Below are 14,517 nucleotides of genomic sequence, written 5' to 3'. Positions count from 1 at the left end.
GACTTTGCTCAGTTTGCTGGGAGCTTCTCAGATAACTGGAGAGAGGCTCCCAGGGGAGAATGTCAGGGAAAGGTCAGGCTCTGGAGAGACAACCACCAAACAGATCAGAAGAGAACTGGCAATTCCCTGTTCAAGTCCTCACTCTCAGAGGAGGCAGCCAGGTCAATCTTCTAGCTCAGCCAAGCTGTGGCAGACAGTATGAGTCAAATTTAAAATTATTAGAACTATATATAACAGCCTCTCACAACTGTTTACGATTCCGGATTTACAAAATGTTTTCTTTTAGGTAGTGAGTGTGTGCTGGGTAGTATAATATTACCTCTACTTAATAATTGTTTATATTAATTCCATGTATGAGGCAGCATCTGGAGGAATACATTATTCCACTACATTTTGCAATGTGAAATGAACCCATATGAATATAAAATGAGTGAAAGTGTGTTTGGAGAGATGAAGAAGTCTCTTCAAGCAGATTCAGCTAGTAAGTGACAGATAATAGTTGTGTTATCAGGACTCCAAGCTCCTTTTTAAGCTGGTGTTAACTAATTTGCTCTTTCAAAATATATCCAATTGAAAGACAGATGGGATGAAAGCGAGAGATCTGGGATAGAGTGGTTTACAGTCATGTGCATCATTGGTCAATGTTCTGTGTTTAAATGATTCTGGTTTAAATGTAAGAATGAATGCTATAAACAGTTTAAAAGAGAAAAAGGAAGATTTGGGGGAGGGATACCCAATAACAGAATTTAATCAATCAAATTTTTTCATATATACAGACCTTGAGGAAAGAATTCCACATCTGATACATGAAACAGATTCGACAGATATCATCTAAAGTTTTAATAAAGGAAATCGTACTTGAAGTGGACAAAAGCAACTTTCTCTAGCTTCAGCAACTAGGTAGGTCTGAGTATTGGTGAGAAGTAGCCATTAGCCATAAACTATGGGGAAATGCAAAGGAAATTTAAAAAGGGAGAATAAAACCCCAATATCTCTGAGAGAAGTTATTGCAATTTAAATCCCTGTAATTTGGATCCTAGGGATAGGAAATTCTCACAAGCAATCAATAAATCCTCAAACCTCCAAAAACTAATTAAATGATCCATTATCCATCTATTGAAAGTATATTTGCAACAAGTATTTTTTTTTTTTGGTAATAAGTACTCTTTTTGCTTTCAGGAATTAAAAAGTGGGAGAAAACCCTGGGATTTCCACCTCCATTTTGTATTTCTTTTCTCTGTTTGTTCTCTCCACAGTCATTTTGCAATCATGGTGAGTTCCAGGAAAGATTGATTGATAACATCTTTATAACAAGGGACTGAAACTACCCCGCAGGAGCAGAGTGCCTGACAAGACAGACCACCTCCCAAATGAAGATGATCACTTGTCATGCAAAAGCTGTAATCTGGAGCTGGAGGAGTTGTCTCCTGGGAACCAGATTGTCCTTCTGAAGTGAGGACAATGGGAGCAACTTCTGACTTTCCAGTGCATTTTGGTCATGGGGGTGTCAGAAGGTATGACAGAGAAAGTAGAGAGTAGACTTCTAAAACATGATTTCTTCCCTTGTGTTCATGGTCACTGTGCACTAAAAAAAAAATCTTCAAGCCTTGATGGAAATGGTATCTGAACAGGCAGAAGAGGTAAACGGATGCTGTGCATACAATGGGTAAGGTAAAGTCAGCGTCAGAGTACAGCAGTGTGGGGACTCAGTGTGCCTTGTGGCGGGGCTCCTTGAAAACTACTAGCCCTGACTACTGTACTGTACTACTATACAATATTAGCCTTGGAAGCTTGGGACACTGAGTTTTGATTTTCAATTTTATAATGAAAATCAAAGGTACTACCTATTCTGCTCCTAGCTGAATAAAGAGCTCTGTGTTTTTCCCAGTTTTGATTCCAACAATCCCACATTTCTCCTTGTTCTTTCTGGAACTGGTTTTCAAGGGTGTTACAAAAGCCACACCCTGCTAGTAACAAGAGCCTTTGCTGATTCATGCCCTTCAGAGGACAGGAAGCCTCCACTTTAACATCTTCAATCTATGAGAAGTTGTGCATTTGTCTTTGTTTGTTTGTTTGTTTGTTTGTTTGTGAAAGTGCAAGTTCTTTTTTTTTTATTGTGAGAATACCATACAGAGGCGTTACAATTACATGGGCAAGATAACAAGTACATTTCTTATCAAGCATTGTTGCATTTGTCTTTTAGGTTAAAAAAACAAAACAAAACAAAACCTTGGAAAAAGTCCTATTACCACCAACATGAAAATGTCGTCAGTCAGCTATCAGAGCAAGCTGCAGAAGTTAGTTTTGAGGACCAGTAAACACGGTAAAGGCAGCTGCTCGGAGCTGTCTCTGAAGGCAGTCACCTTGTGCTTTTTGTGGTCTTATCAGCAGAGCAGAACTGATAAACCAGGAACTGCTAGCTCAAGAACACAACACTGCCTCTGGGAGCCAGAAGATTCCATTGTTCAGTGGAGCCATTTCTGTGAGGGTGGTAAACGTGGCCCCAGCTAGTCAGAGACCCTTGTGTAACTCTGATTCTTTTTAAGTGAACTTTGAGTTGCAATGCATGAACTATAAAATTCATCCATTATAAGTGTAAACTTACCGAGTTGTGCCACCATATAACACACGCATGCACACACACACACACACACACACACAACCAACAAAAACAATTTTACAATATTTCTGTTAATCCCCAAAGATCCCATATGTCCATTTCAAGTTAACTCTGTTCCTAACACCTGTAATGTCCGCTCCTGGAAGGTGAGCATACTCCACCCTCCTCATAGCAAAGTCTCTGTCCAGTACCTGTGTGACCTAGGCAACTGGCAAGGCTAGACGAGGTCTCCTCTGCATCTGCTGAGGTCACATCTGGATTTGAGATGTGGCCACACCTTTCCCGCCCCTTCCCTAGATAAGGCCTAGCTCAGGGCCAGACGCTCTCTTTCCCAGGCCTTTCCCTGGCATTTCCCAGCCGTGTCGAGTGCCAACATGGCCTGGTGCCAGCCAGAAGGATGAATAAACCTACTCCATACCTGAATACCACGTGCGTGGTGTTGTTATTATGCGGCCACCTCTTTAAAACCTAACTGTTTCTAACACCCAGATCCAGGAAACCATGAATCATGTTCACTATGAATACATTAGATTTGTGTGAATACTGTAGACAACTAGAACCACACCATTTGTGGTCTTGGGCCTACCTTCTTTCACCTCACCTATTTTGGAGTTCATTTATGTTGTAACACGTTGACTAATCACATTCTTTTGGATGTATGGGTTACTTTGTGTTTATCCCACTGATGGGTAATTGGGTTATAACACTTTCTGGGTATTTCTGGCATTTATAACCTTCATTAACTGTAAGATTTATTTCCTCATATAGAAAGAGGAAAAGAAGAAATGTATCCCTTCTCTGCTCTGCTCTAGACTAATGTAAGAATCGATTGAGACAGTGTAAGTGAAATATAGGAGAAATGAAAGACATTGTTATGAAGGGAGTCATTTCTGACCGGTTAAATTGTACTAGATATTTCTCACTATTCTTTCCATGTGTGTGGACCAAATAAAGCCTGTGGATTCTTGAAGAAATCTGTATGTGTGTGTGTGTGTGTTTTTCCTGTGTACTTAGGGCTTTCATTCTTTTTTTTCTTGTCAGGTCCTATTAGTCAGAGACGTTTTAATATAATGTCTCTTCAATGTATTTTTCTTTCTTTATTGTCAAGGTGATGTACAGAGGGCTTACAGTCATGTAAGTTAGGTAATAAGTACATTTCTTGTCAAACTTGTTGCCCTCTTCCTCATTTTTCTCCTACTTTTCCTCTCCCCTCAATTCAAATGTATTTTTCAAACTATATTTTCTATTGCTAAAAGTCTTTGTTACCAATTGAGCCAAGTTTTTCCAGAAACCTGAGAATTTTTTTAAAATTAGAAGTATACAACTCAGTAGAATTGATGCTCAAATTTAAACAGGAAATTCTCCAACTCACATACATTTAGCCTCCTGGATTCCTCCTGTGAGGTGGCTGGGTGCAGGTCAAAGGGTTCCAACAAGCCGAAGCAAAACCTAAGTAAATGTTAGCATCTTCCTGTCAAAGGTGATTAAAATTCCCACGTCACTGAAACAACTTTAAACCAAATAGGTACTTAGATCTTTAGGGCTATTCAAACATTCACAAACATAGATCATTGACCCATTTGCCATGCTTATTTAACTTTCAAAAGCATTTAAAAAATATTTTCTTTGAGACGACAGTGACTCCAACACAAAGAACTGGATACTGATATCATACAACCCCCAAATAAGTATCACATTTAGCTCCCTTCATAACTTCTACCTCATTGAATATTTATGGACTGCTTCCAAGATGTTTTAGCGTAAATCTCTTTAAGAGAACCATCATGGAAGACCTACGGGGCAAGAGCAATGGGCTCTCCCATTACTGGAATCTGAAGCACAGATTCCTGTCCAGTGCCTCGGTAAAATCGCTCACCAATGCAGACTTAGAACTCAGATACCCAGATTCAAATTACTAGACTTGTCTCCTTCTGAAACCAGCAAATCCCCAAACATCTCCAGCACTCCCTGAGGTTATATAAGGCAGGACACAGAGGTCAGATGAGTGTGTTCTCTTCACACATCTTTTCCTCTAGGAAACTACCTTTGGGTAGTTATGGTAGATCAAGACTTTACAAAGCAGAAGATGTGGTGCTTTTTTTTTAATCTGGGGAGAGTTTTCATCCTATGAATGTTGTCAAAGAATTTTAAGATGAGAAGGAGATGTCACCCCTCCCCCTCAACATCTTTTTTTTTTTTATGGTCATATGTCATCACAATTATCTCTGAAGCCTATTCCATAAGACCAAAATTTTTCAGTTTTGAGCCTGGGTGCTGGCACTGACACTAATACTGGTATAATGAAAAATTGGGTTTTATATGCACATATTCCATGTGGCTATCATGCTCTATACTCATATTTTGTTCAAAATGAAAACTAATAATATGCAGAGCCTGGTAAAAGCTTGTTCAAAACCAATACTTAATGATGATTTATTTTTGTCTCACTTGACATTTAAAGTATCATTTTGTATGTCTTTATGATGTTAAAGTTGACAAAAGTACATATTTGTAGTATATAATTGATGCTTGGAAATATATTACATCTGTATCTGTATGTTCAACTTGAGCTAATTAGCCTATGTCTTGCCTCCAATATTTATCTTTTTTTTCGCTGAAAGCACTCAAAACCTACTCTGTACTTTTTAAGTATATGTTGCATTGTTATTTGCTAAGGCCATTATTATTTGTTTAATGAGGAATTTCTTAAACTTATTCTTCCTGGATAGCTGAATCTTTGTATCCTTTGACTAGCTTGCCAATTCCCCCTACTCCTCCAATCCCTGTTAACCATGACTGCATTCTCTGCTCCTAAGTGTGTGTTTTTAGACTGCACAAAGGAGATTATGTCATTAAATATGTCATGAAGTCACATGACATACTGCCATGCAAGTATGTATGTATATATGTATTATAATGGGTGCACATCATATTCATGTGCTTCCTCTATATGTGCATGTCATATACATTTTATATACATCTGTAAAATATTTTTACATGTCATGTATTCACATATACACCCTCATGTTCATGTTGTTTGATTTACCTGAAATGGCTTAGAATTTTATGTGTGCTAAATAATTTCTGGTTTGGCAAGTGGCTACATACATAAGGGTAACATGACTTAAAACCAAAATTAGGATAGGAATTTCTGGTAAAATACCAGTGACAGTAAAAAGGCTTAAGTGTACTTTCTGTGTCCTAAGAGACTCCACTGTGTAGTTTACAGGGTGTCTGACCCATGTATACTTTCAAAACTTTGCATCCAGAGGGCATGTTATATCCATAGTATCTACAGCACATTTGCTGCACATAGTACTCTCTGTACTATGATTTGATTGCCTGGTCACATGTTCTGTATCCAATTAAAGATTAAACTACATTCTGCAGAAGATACCTTGTTTCCATATGTTTTATAGGATTTTTGTTGTTCCTAGGCAGGAATGGAGATACTATTTGATGATGGGTTTACAGAAAAGCTAAATAAAAATCCTTTGAACAATGAACTAATAGTTTAACCAAATGAATGCCACTAAATTGGAACATGTGTTTTTGGGGGATTGGAGTGAGATCTAGGGGATAGGGACAGGTGAATGGAGAGAAAGGAAGGGAGGGTGAATGCAGCCATAATATTCAATGTGCATATATGAAAATAGAATGGAGTAAGTTCATGGGGATGGGTGGGTTGGGAGAGATGGGGAGAAAGAAGAAAGAGGTGACAGTGATTAAGATGCATTGTACTTACAGAACTGTTGAATTGAGATTGCTTTGTACACCTACTCAAGGACAATTAAAAAAGCTTTTAAAAAACTGGAAAAAAAGACATACTAAAGCAAAACTTCAGATGTGCTCTTTTCTACACAGACTCTATATGATAAAAACAAAACAGAAAAATCCAGAATTTACAACAGCCACCCACCAGTTGGCAGCATGGGAAGCTGGCAACCAGGCCCCACCTAGTTGGTCCTCAGTGGTAAAACTGGCACCACTGTAGAATGTTTGGCTTCTCCTGGGCCAGATTTGGAGGAGCAGCTGTTGCCCTGTTCGGATAAAGTGACACACTGTAAGAGAAACAGAGTCCTAATTGGATAAGGATTAATTCGTCTCTCCATCTAGCCCTTTCAAAAACAAAAACACTACTAGAAAAGTCCAAAATGTAGTACTCAAAAGATCAATCTGTTTTGGAATATAGTGATTGTATTTTAAAATACAATTTTCTCCTACTTCAAAAATGCCCTGAAAAAACACTTTCAAAAACTGTAGCAATAGCAGTTAATCAACATCTCTATATCTAAGTATTTCTTGAATGAAATTACACAGAAGTACATTACAGAAAATCTCAAAGTTTTAGTGTAATAAAGTTTAATATCTGAACAGCAGACACAGGTAATCAATATTTTTATTTTGAGTAATATATATAGGTAACAATATATTTTAAGTACAACAAACAAAGCAATCCAAGAATCATGACACCTGTACACAAAGTATTACAATTCAAATGAAGTACATTTAAGTTTAATTTATATAAAAGTAAACTAGGAAACACAAGAAGTTAAATCTGCAGCCTGAGTTATACAGCTTTTTTATATTTATAAAAACTAATTGAAGTCAAATGCAACTCAAAAAACTTACAAAGCAATTAGACATTACTACTGAAAGATATAATCACTCAAGATAAAATATAAGAAAAATACATTATTAAAATCTAAGAATAAAATTTAAATACATTACTAAGATTACACCATCATTTAGAATTCAAAACTGTCAGTTCACCATGAAGTCACTGATTATTTTTGTCGGGTCTTGTGTAACCTTCACACTTCATGGAATGTGTGTGGCCCTAGGAGACACTCGGAAACAAAACAAGTCACAAAGCCTGCCCGCAGGGAGCTTCCATTCTAGCTTCTCTTGCCCTGAGTCTAAGGTAGCCAGGCACATAGACTCTTACAACACAGCATGAGAAGCTCTGGGTAGCTTCCATCCTCACAGGAAGCACCAGGCAAGGAAGGGAGCTAATCATAGAGGAGATGCAGGAGAAGGAGGAAGAGAAAGACATGCAAAGACGCCTATGCGCAGGAGAACAGTTTCTATAATCAGTGGTTCCTATACAAATGTTTGCAGATATTTTATGAGCCACGGTGAAATTTCACCTTTTTTTGGGGGGGGGTCGGTCATGGGGCTTGAACTCTGAGCTGGGCGCTGTCCATCAGTGTTTTAGCTCAAAGCTAGCACTCTACCACTTAAGCTGCAGCGCCACTTTGGGTTTTCTAGTGGTTAATTGGAGATAAGAGTCTCGCAGACTCTCCTGCCCCGGCTGGCTTTGAACTTCAATCCTCAGACCTCAGCCTCCTGAGTAGCTAGGATTACAGGTGTGAGCCACGGGCTCCTGGCTGACATTTTACTTATTAATGGGAAAATGAGGACACTGTGTTCAGTCTTTTCAAAGCTAAAGTCATCCAATTCTAAATAACTGGTAGTTTTATTTTTAGCATTCCATTAAATGACCTTTTTTTATGAGATGAGACTGATGGTAGAAGTTATGTTTTGTTTTAAAGAAAATACTCGAACCTATTTTAAAAACTAAGGTCTGAGAATCACTGTTGAAAGAATAAACTTCTAGAAAACATAATATGGTTAAAGAGGAGAGAACAAAAGGGCACATTAAGATAATGCTTAGAATAAAGAGAAAGATTTCACATCAAGAAGGGCTATGTATAAGCACTTTGGACTTTAGCCTATGAGCAATGAGAATGCATTTTCACAAGGGGGTAAAACTACTGTCTGTGAGAGATCAGAGTGGATGTGTGTATACTACGCGTGTGTGGCTGGGCAAGCAAAAAGGGAGGTAAGCCAGATAAATAGCATTGTTTTACCAGAGGAAAAAAGAGACCAGAGCCAGGCTTAGGGTTACATTGGTGGAAAAAGATGGCTTCAAGAGACAAACAATAGGATGTGGTGAGTGTGTGTGTGTGTATGTGTGTTTCTAATGGAGAAAGAAATGGGGTGGTCAAGGTTGATGTTCAGTGTTTTTCCCTTGGAAACTGACTTGAGCATTGTGATAACTGCTGAAGTAATGCAAGAGACTTTCTGTGCAGAATGGCGATAGATTTATCTGAGGATGTGTGGAATTTTAGATCTTTGTGTTCCAAGAGTCTTATTAGTGCATTGTCTACATAAGTCTCAAGCACAAGAGAGAAAGAATTGAGGTTTGGATATAAATTTTGCAGCTATAAGCAAAATGATTATAACTATACTGAAATTTCTCAGAGAAGATATATTATAGAAGGATTGGCAGGAGATGAGCAATGTAGAAAGAGGCCAGAGACGGGAACAAAGGAGGTAGGTGGAGAGATGAAGGAACAAGGTATCAGTATAGTGAAAACCAAGGAAAGAGGTACCACTTCTAGGAAAGAAGAGGTAATGATATCAGATGCCACAGGAATTCATAGAAAGAGGGAAAGAAATGTACTCATTGCATTTAGCAATTAGGAAGACTGCTGAGGTAGGGCAGTTTGAGAAGGGGAGTGGAGGCAGCAGAGGCTAAATAATAGTCTAAGAACCCTGTAAGGAGGAAGCAGCTCTTTGTACACTGGGGCCATTAAAGAAAGGAGAAATGGACCAGTAACTGCCTAGACCTAAGGGTTTGAGAAAGTTGCTTATTTGTTTTTTTAAACATCATGGATATTGTAGGAGGCTTTTGATAGGGAGAATTTGAAGACTTGTAGATAGTCAATAGAAATTAAATACAAAATATTGACTATCTTAAAAAGTGCGCAAGTCTTGAAAGTTGTCCAGCATATCCTCCATAGGTGTATAATACACCTATAACATTGTCAACAGACTTGAATACACTTGATGATGTACAATGATTCCAAGAAATCTCTGAAGGAATCACTTAACATATTTTTGAGAACCACGTTTTAAAATATTCTTTTTACGTTATGGCAATTTCAACTCTTGTCCGTAGAGATCATATTCCTTAAATAAGATGTATCTTTGGATAGCTGTGGGTAGCGGGAGCTTCTCCACGGAGTCTGGCTGGCCTAGTCGCTGGAGGCCCATAAGTCTTCGGATTTTTAAACGACATAAATGCTTTAATGAACAAGGGTTCTCTAAAGTGAACAGAGAAAAGAAGCAAAAGTTGCAAATAATATTAGTGACTTGATCTCTAAGGGGTGTAAAGCATCAATAATGTCTATATGGACAACATGCACACACTTCAGCAGCTGGTGATTTTGAGTACAATCCACTATGTACAAGGGTAGTGGTATAGTCTATGGCTGTACCAGATGGGCGCTGATGGGTATTCAACTAGAATTTGTTATATAAATGCATGGACTTGATGATTTATAAAAGCAAATGCTAAGCCACCCACACTTGTAATCCAAGCTCCTCAGGAGGCTGAGTTTGAGGATTGTGATTCCATGTTCAAAGCCAGCTTGGGCAAGAAAGTCTGCAAGACTCTTTAACACCAATTAACTATCAAGTGCTTGCCTTGTGCTGAGTGAAAAAAGTTCATGGAAAGGTCCCAGACCTTGAAGTTCTACTCTCAGTACTGGCAAAAAACAAAAAACAAAAAAAACAAAAAACAACAACAAAAAACCCAAAGCAGCAGGAAATACTCATGTCTCTTTCTGTTTATTCCTTTTTTAGAACTGAATCTTATGGAGATATATTTCTTTACATTCTCTTCTGGCAATCTATCTGATAAAAAATTATTGAGAAAATATCAATACAGTTTATGATTCCATAAATCATCTATGATTCAACCTAAAGCTTGTGTTCAATATTTAATACCTAAATATTTTATATCTATCTATCTATCTACTAACAGGATTCCTATATCTGATGTTAGCCTTTATTTTCAAATTTTCCTCTATAATTATAAAACCAGCATTTATCGACTAGTGGAAGGGTAGCAGAGTCCTTGGGCTTAAACAGTGATTCTACTCTTAGTCAGCTTGGATTGGATCAGTTTTTAACCTCTAGGTTTTAATACTATCATCCCTAAAATGTAGATAACATAGCATCTACTTCACGGGCTTCTTTAAAAATTAAACAAATTACTTAACGTACACTATTAAAAATCTTTAGTGCTTTGTAACTGTTCAATAAATGTTAACTGTCATCAAATTCAATAATAAAAGTGGTTAAATTTCTGTAGTATTTGATATTACAAACATTCAAGTTATCTATTACCTTCTTTTAAAGTTAAAAACCACATCTCACACAAAAATGTATGGTATTATTTTTGGCAGCTCTAGGTTTTGAACCGGGGTGCAAATTGGGCCTCGAGTTTCCTAGGTAGTTGCTACACACCTTGAGCCATGCCCCTAGCATGGGGAAAAATTATTATTAACAAAACATGCAGAGAGCCATGAGCTAGTGGCTCATGTCTATAATCCTAGCTACTCAGGAAGCAGAGATCTGAGGATTCCTGTTCAAAACTAGCCAGGCAGAAAAGTGAAAGTGGTAAAGCACAAGCATGTAAGCCATGTGAGAGCATTAAGCAGAGTTCAATTCCCATCATCAGCACACATACAACAAAAAATAAAAATAAACATAAATAAATAAAAAGCAAAGAAGTCCACGTTTTTTTTTTTTTTAATTTCATTTTTCCCTAACAGTCATTGTCTATGTATGTCTGGAAGAATCCTGACATCCAGTGGTTGACCGTGCTTATAGCAACCAATTGATAGACTGGTTGCAGTAATGTCTAATTAAAACAAAACAAAACCAAAATCTTCTTAACTTTATTCTTACTTGGACTGTCTTTCTAAAGTCATCAGCCTTGGGAGTTCTTTTGCAATAAAAACATTGGCAATTACCATTTAGAGGAAAATTCTTTATTTTCTATGACAATAGGTACATTGGCGTTATAGAAAGAGCTACAGTCTAGTCTTCACCTTCTCATTTTGTTAGCACAATATGAAAAACTAGGCAGAAAAGGGTAGGTATGTTGCTAGTATGGCTAGCTTGCTTCCTGTTATAGGAAAAATATCCTCTGTTCCTTGGAGAAACAAAAATGATACAATAATTTATTGGTTATTTTTATGAAGTTATCAATTCTCAATCACATATGGACAGTATAATCCAACAATCCTACTTCTATACCAGGCCCAAATTTCATCCCATCTGAGATCTATCTTGAATTTTTCTACATTTAGAATATTGTCTTATTCATTAACTCCTCTAAGATTCTATTTTAGTTGTTTTACAATCTCCTCTATTATAGAACTTATTCTAGAGGAAAGCTGATTTAGTAGAGACAGATTACTTGGATATCATGTAATACGCTATGATTTTTTAAAGCTCTATGTGGGTATTGAAAGTTCATTTCCTCAAACTCTAATTTTGAAAAAAGAATAATCTCTTCTAGTCTATGATTTCTTCCAAGTATGTTGCATTTAGAGTTATTCAAATCTTACTTTCCTTAAAGCTACTGTTTTTGTTTTGTCATCAGTCTAAGAATTGAACTCAGTGCCTGTCACATTTTCAGACCTAAGATACAATCAATGAGACTTTTATATTATGATTCACTTCCACTATTATAATTAAACTTTGACTTGGAAAATACAAAGTAAATCTTTGAAAGCAGGATTCTATCAATAAACACCTGAGGGAAAGCATATTTTTAATACTTTCCATTCATTTATTTAGTCTGCAAGAATTTACTGAATACTGCTCATTAGGCACAATGGATAAGTCTTGAAAATACAAAAAAATAGACCCTATCAAAGTCTAAGTATTGTATAATGCCAGTTACAAACTATGAGTTCTAGTTTCAATGTTGATATAGCTAACCGAACAATATAACTGATTAAGTAATCAATTCAAGAGTTGGAAAACATCAAGAAAATTTCAAATTTTGCATCTTGTAAGAGGGGATGTGTTAAGTATGAGTAAAAAAAACAAGATAATTTTTAATATAAGATAGCTCTAAAAAGGAATCAGAGGAAGACATTAAAATGCTCCTCCTATGTATTTTCAATCACAAAAATGGTAGAAAAAACAATTTTTAACATTTTTACCCAGTATTTGGCGGATTTCTGGCCACTCTCTCTGTATTTCCAGTACAGACTTCAGCTTAGCACACAGAGGGACGTAATCCATGTAATCTATTAGAATTCGGACAATGCTGCCCACGAGGTGCTTCATCCAAGGAACTGTAATAAACTCACAGAACTGAGGAAATGGACAAAATTAAACTTAGTAGTTTTAATGTACTATATTCTTCAATACTCAGTGCATTATGAATAATTACTTTGCCTTTTTATCCCTTCTTGCCACGAACAACAAAGAAAATGAAATTGTTTGCTTGTTTCTGTGAACAAATAGCCCGAGGATATAATATACATAGTTCTGATGTGATTCTAGTCAATACAACAAGGACGGGTTATGCTTTTCAGCCTATCTAGTCCCAATGTTCCATCAAGAAATTGTAAATGATTAATCGCATTCATCTTTATATTCTACATTTCATTGTCCATTTAAGAAAAAAATAAACAGCATGTTTTTCTTGGCTAACTTTAGGCTTGTATCCCCACATCTCCATAAAGAAAAAAATCATGATTAAGAAAAACATTAAAATAGAGTTGCTGTTTCTTTTTTACAATATTCTTATAAAGACTGAAAGTTGGCTAAATAATTCATAATTCTTCACAACAGCACATGCAACATACTCTAGAATAGATTACAGATCAGTCGTAAAACAAGACATTTAAGAATATAGAAATTATTTCTTCTTTTTCCAAATAGCATAACTTAAATTATGTAATTTTTAAATAACTTCATAAGAATGGCAGAAAAAAAATCTTTTTTCCATTCCTAGATATTGGAGAAGTGAGTTTACTTGCTTAGAGTCATGTTGCTTATGAGTTACTAAATCCAAGACTTCTAATTCCTCTTTTAAAAATTTTACTTTTAAAAATACTGTTTACATTTTTTAAAAGAATTATTCTTAAGGAGTTGTACAAAGGAGTCTAATTTGACATGTCAGTTTGTGAGGAATTATTTCTAACCACAATGATTAAAAAAAAAACCTAAGAATCAACACAAGAGATAATTCAGAAACTTTATAACTACAGAAAAAGTACTAGCCTGCTGTTGAGCTTGGAAGAAATTTAAAAGAAGAAATAAAACATTTAAAAGTTGTTAAGTAAAACATTAAAGTTAAAATTTTCCTTGAGACAAGTAAGAGTTAGGATTTGGGCCTAATGTGAAGAAGGGCACAACTCACTGAGGTATCTTTTAGTATACAAGATGTCCATCCAGGTAGTATCTCCTCCTCTATGTCTGTCCACACAAATGAATTTCCAAAGATGTTCCCGTGCATGCAGTCAAAGCACATTTCCACTTGGTAGCCATTATTCAGCAACAACCGCATCATGACCTCATCATGTAGGGCATATTGAATGACGCTGGGGAACCGAGTGTCATTCACGTGCATAAAGTAACAGTTGACATTAGCTCCGTGGGAGAGGAGCAGCCTGACAATTTCATGGTTATTGGCCCTCACTGCCACAAGTAGACAGTTGAGGGGGTCAAGATTGGGGTCTGCACCTGCAGCCAGAAGAACTTCTGTGCAATGAATGTCATTGTTGGAGACGGCAAAGTACAGTGCAGTCTTCCTCTCATCATCATAACTCTGGGAGATGTGGTCAGCAAGGAGCGTGTTGACATCAAAACCGCTTTCGATGAGGAGTTGTAAGCACTGTGCATTTTGTCCATCAGCTGCTGAGTGAACTGGTGACAGCCCACTCTTCTGGATTGCATTTTTGGATGTAACTGGGATAAGATGTTTCAGAGCACTAAAACAAACAAACAAAAACAAAATAATTGCTCCAATATCCCCATGGCATAAGGGTGATCAAGAAACTAAATAAGCCTTCTTTCTC

At 36.8% G+C, this 14,517-nt stretch overlaps 1 protein-coding gene across 4 annotated transcripts in view; it reads right to left on the bottom strand.

Moving 5' to 3' along the window:
* Nucleotides 1-7,075: 7,075 nt before the first annotated feature.
* Nucleotides 7,076-14,517, bottom strand: part of Asb15 (ankyrin repeat and SOCS box containing 15) — a 50,730-nt gene continuing 43,288 nt past the window's right edge. For 2 of the 4 annotated variants that reach the window (XM_069996664.1, XM_069996667.1), the window contains 3 exons: nucleotides 13,860-14,430; nucleotides 12,652-12,805; nucleotides 7,076-9,732 (listed from right to left, as the gene is read on the bottom strand). In XM_069996664.1, coding sequence (XP_069852765.1) covers nucleotides 9,560-9,732; nucleotides 12,652-12,805; nucleotides 13,860-14,430 — 898 coding nt within the window. In that variant the 3' untranslated portion in view covers nucleotides 7,076-9,559. The remainder of the gene's footprint in view (nucleotides 9,733-12,651; nucleotides 12,806-13,859; nucleotides 14,431-14,517) is intronic. The other 2 variants (XM_069996666.1, XM_069996665.1) reach the window with 1 other exon arrangement.

This window comes from Dipodomys merriami, unplaced genomic scaffold (assembly GCF_024711535.1).
Source record: "Dipodomys merriami isolate MVZ:Mamm:240054 unplaced genomic scaffold, mDipMer1.0.p SCAF_5, whole genome shotgun sequence".
Taxonomy (NCBI): domain Eukaryota; kingdom Metazoa; phylum Chordata; class Mammalia; order Rodentia; family Heteromyidae; genus Dipodomys; species Dipodomys merriami.
The sequence above is the reverse complement of the archived record's forward strand: the minus strand, read 5'-3'. Positions and strand labels throughout refer to the sequence as shown.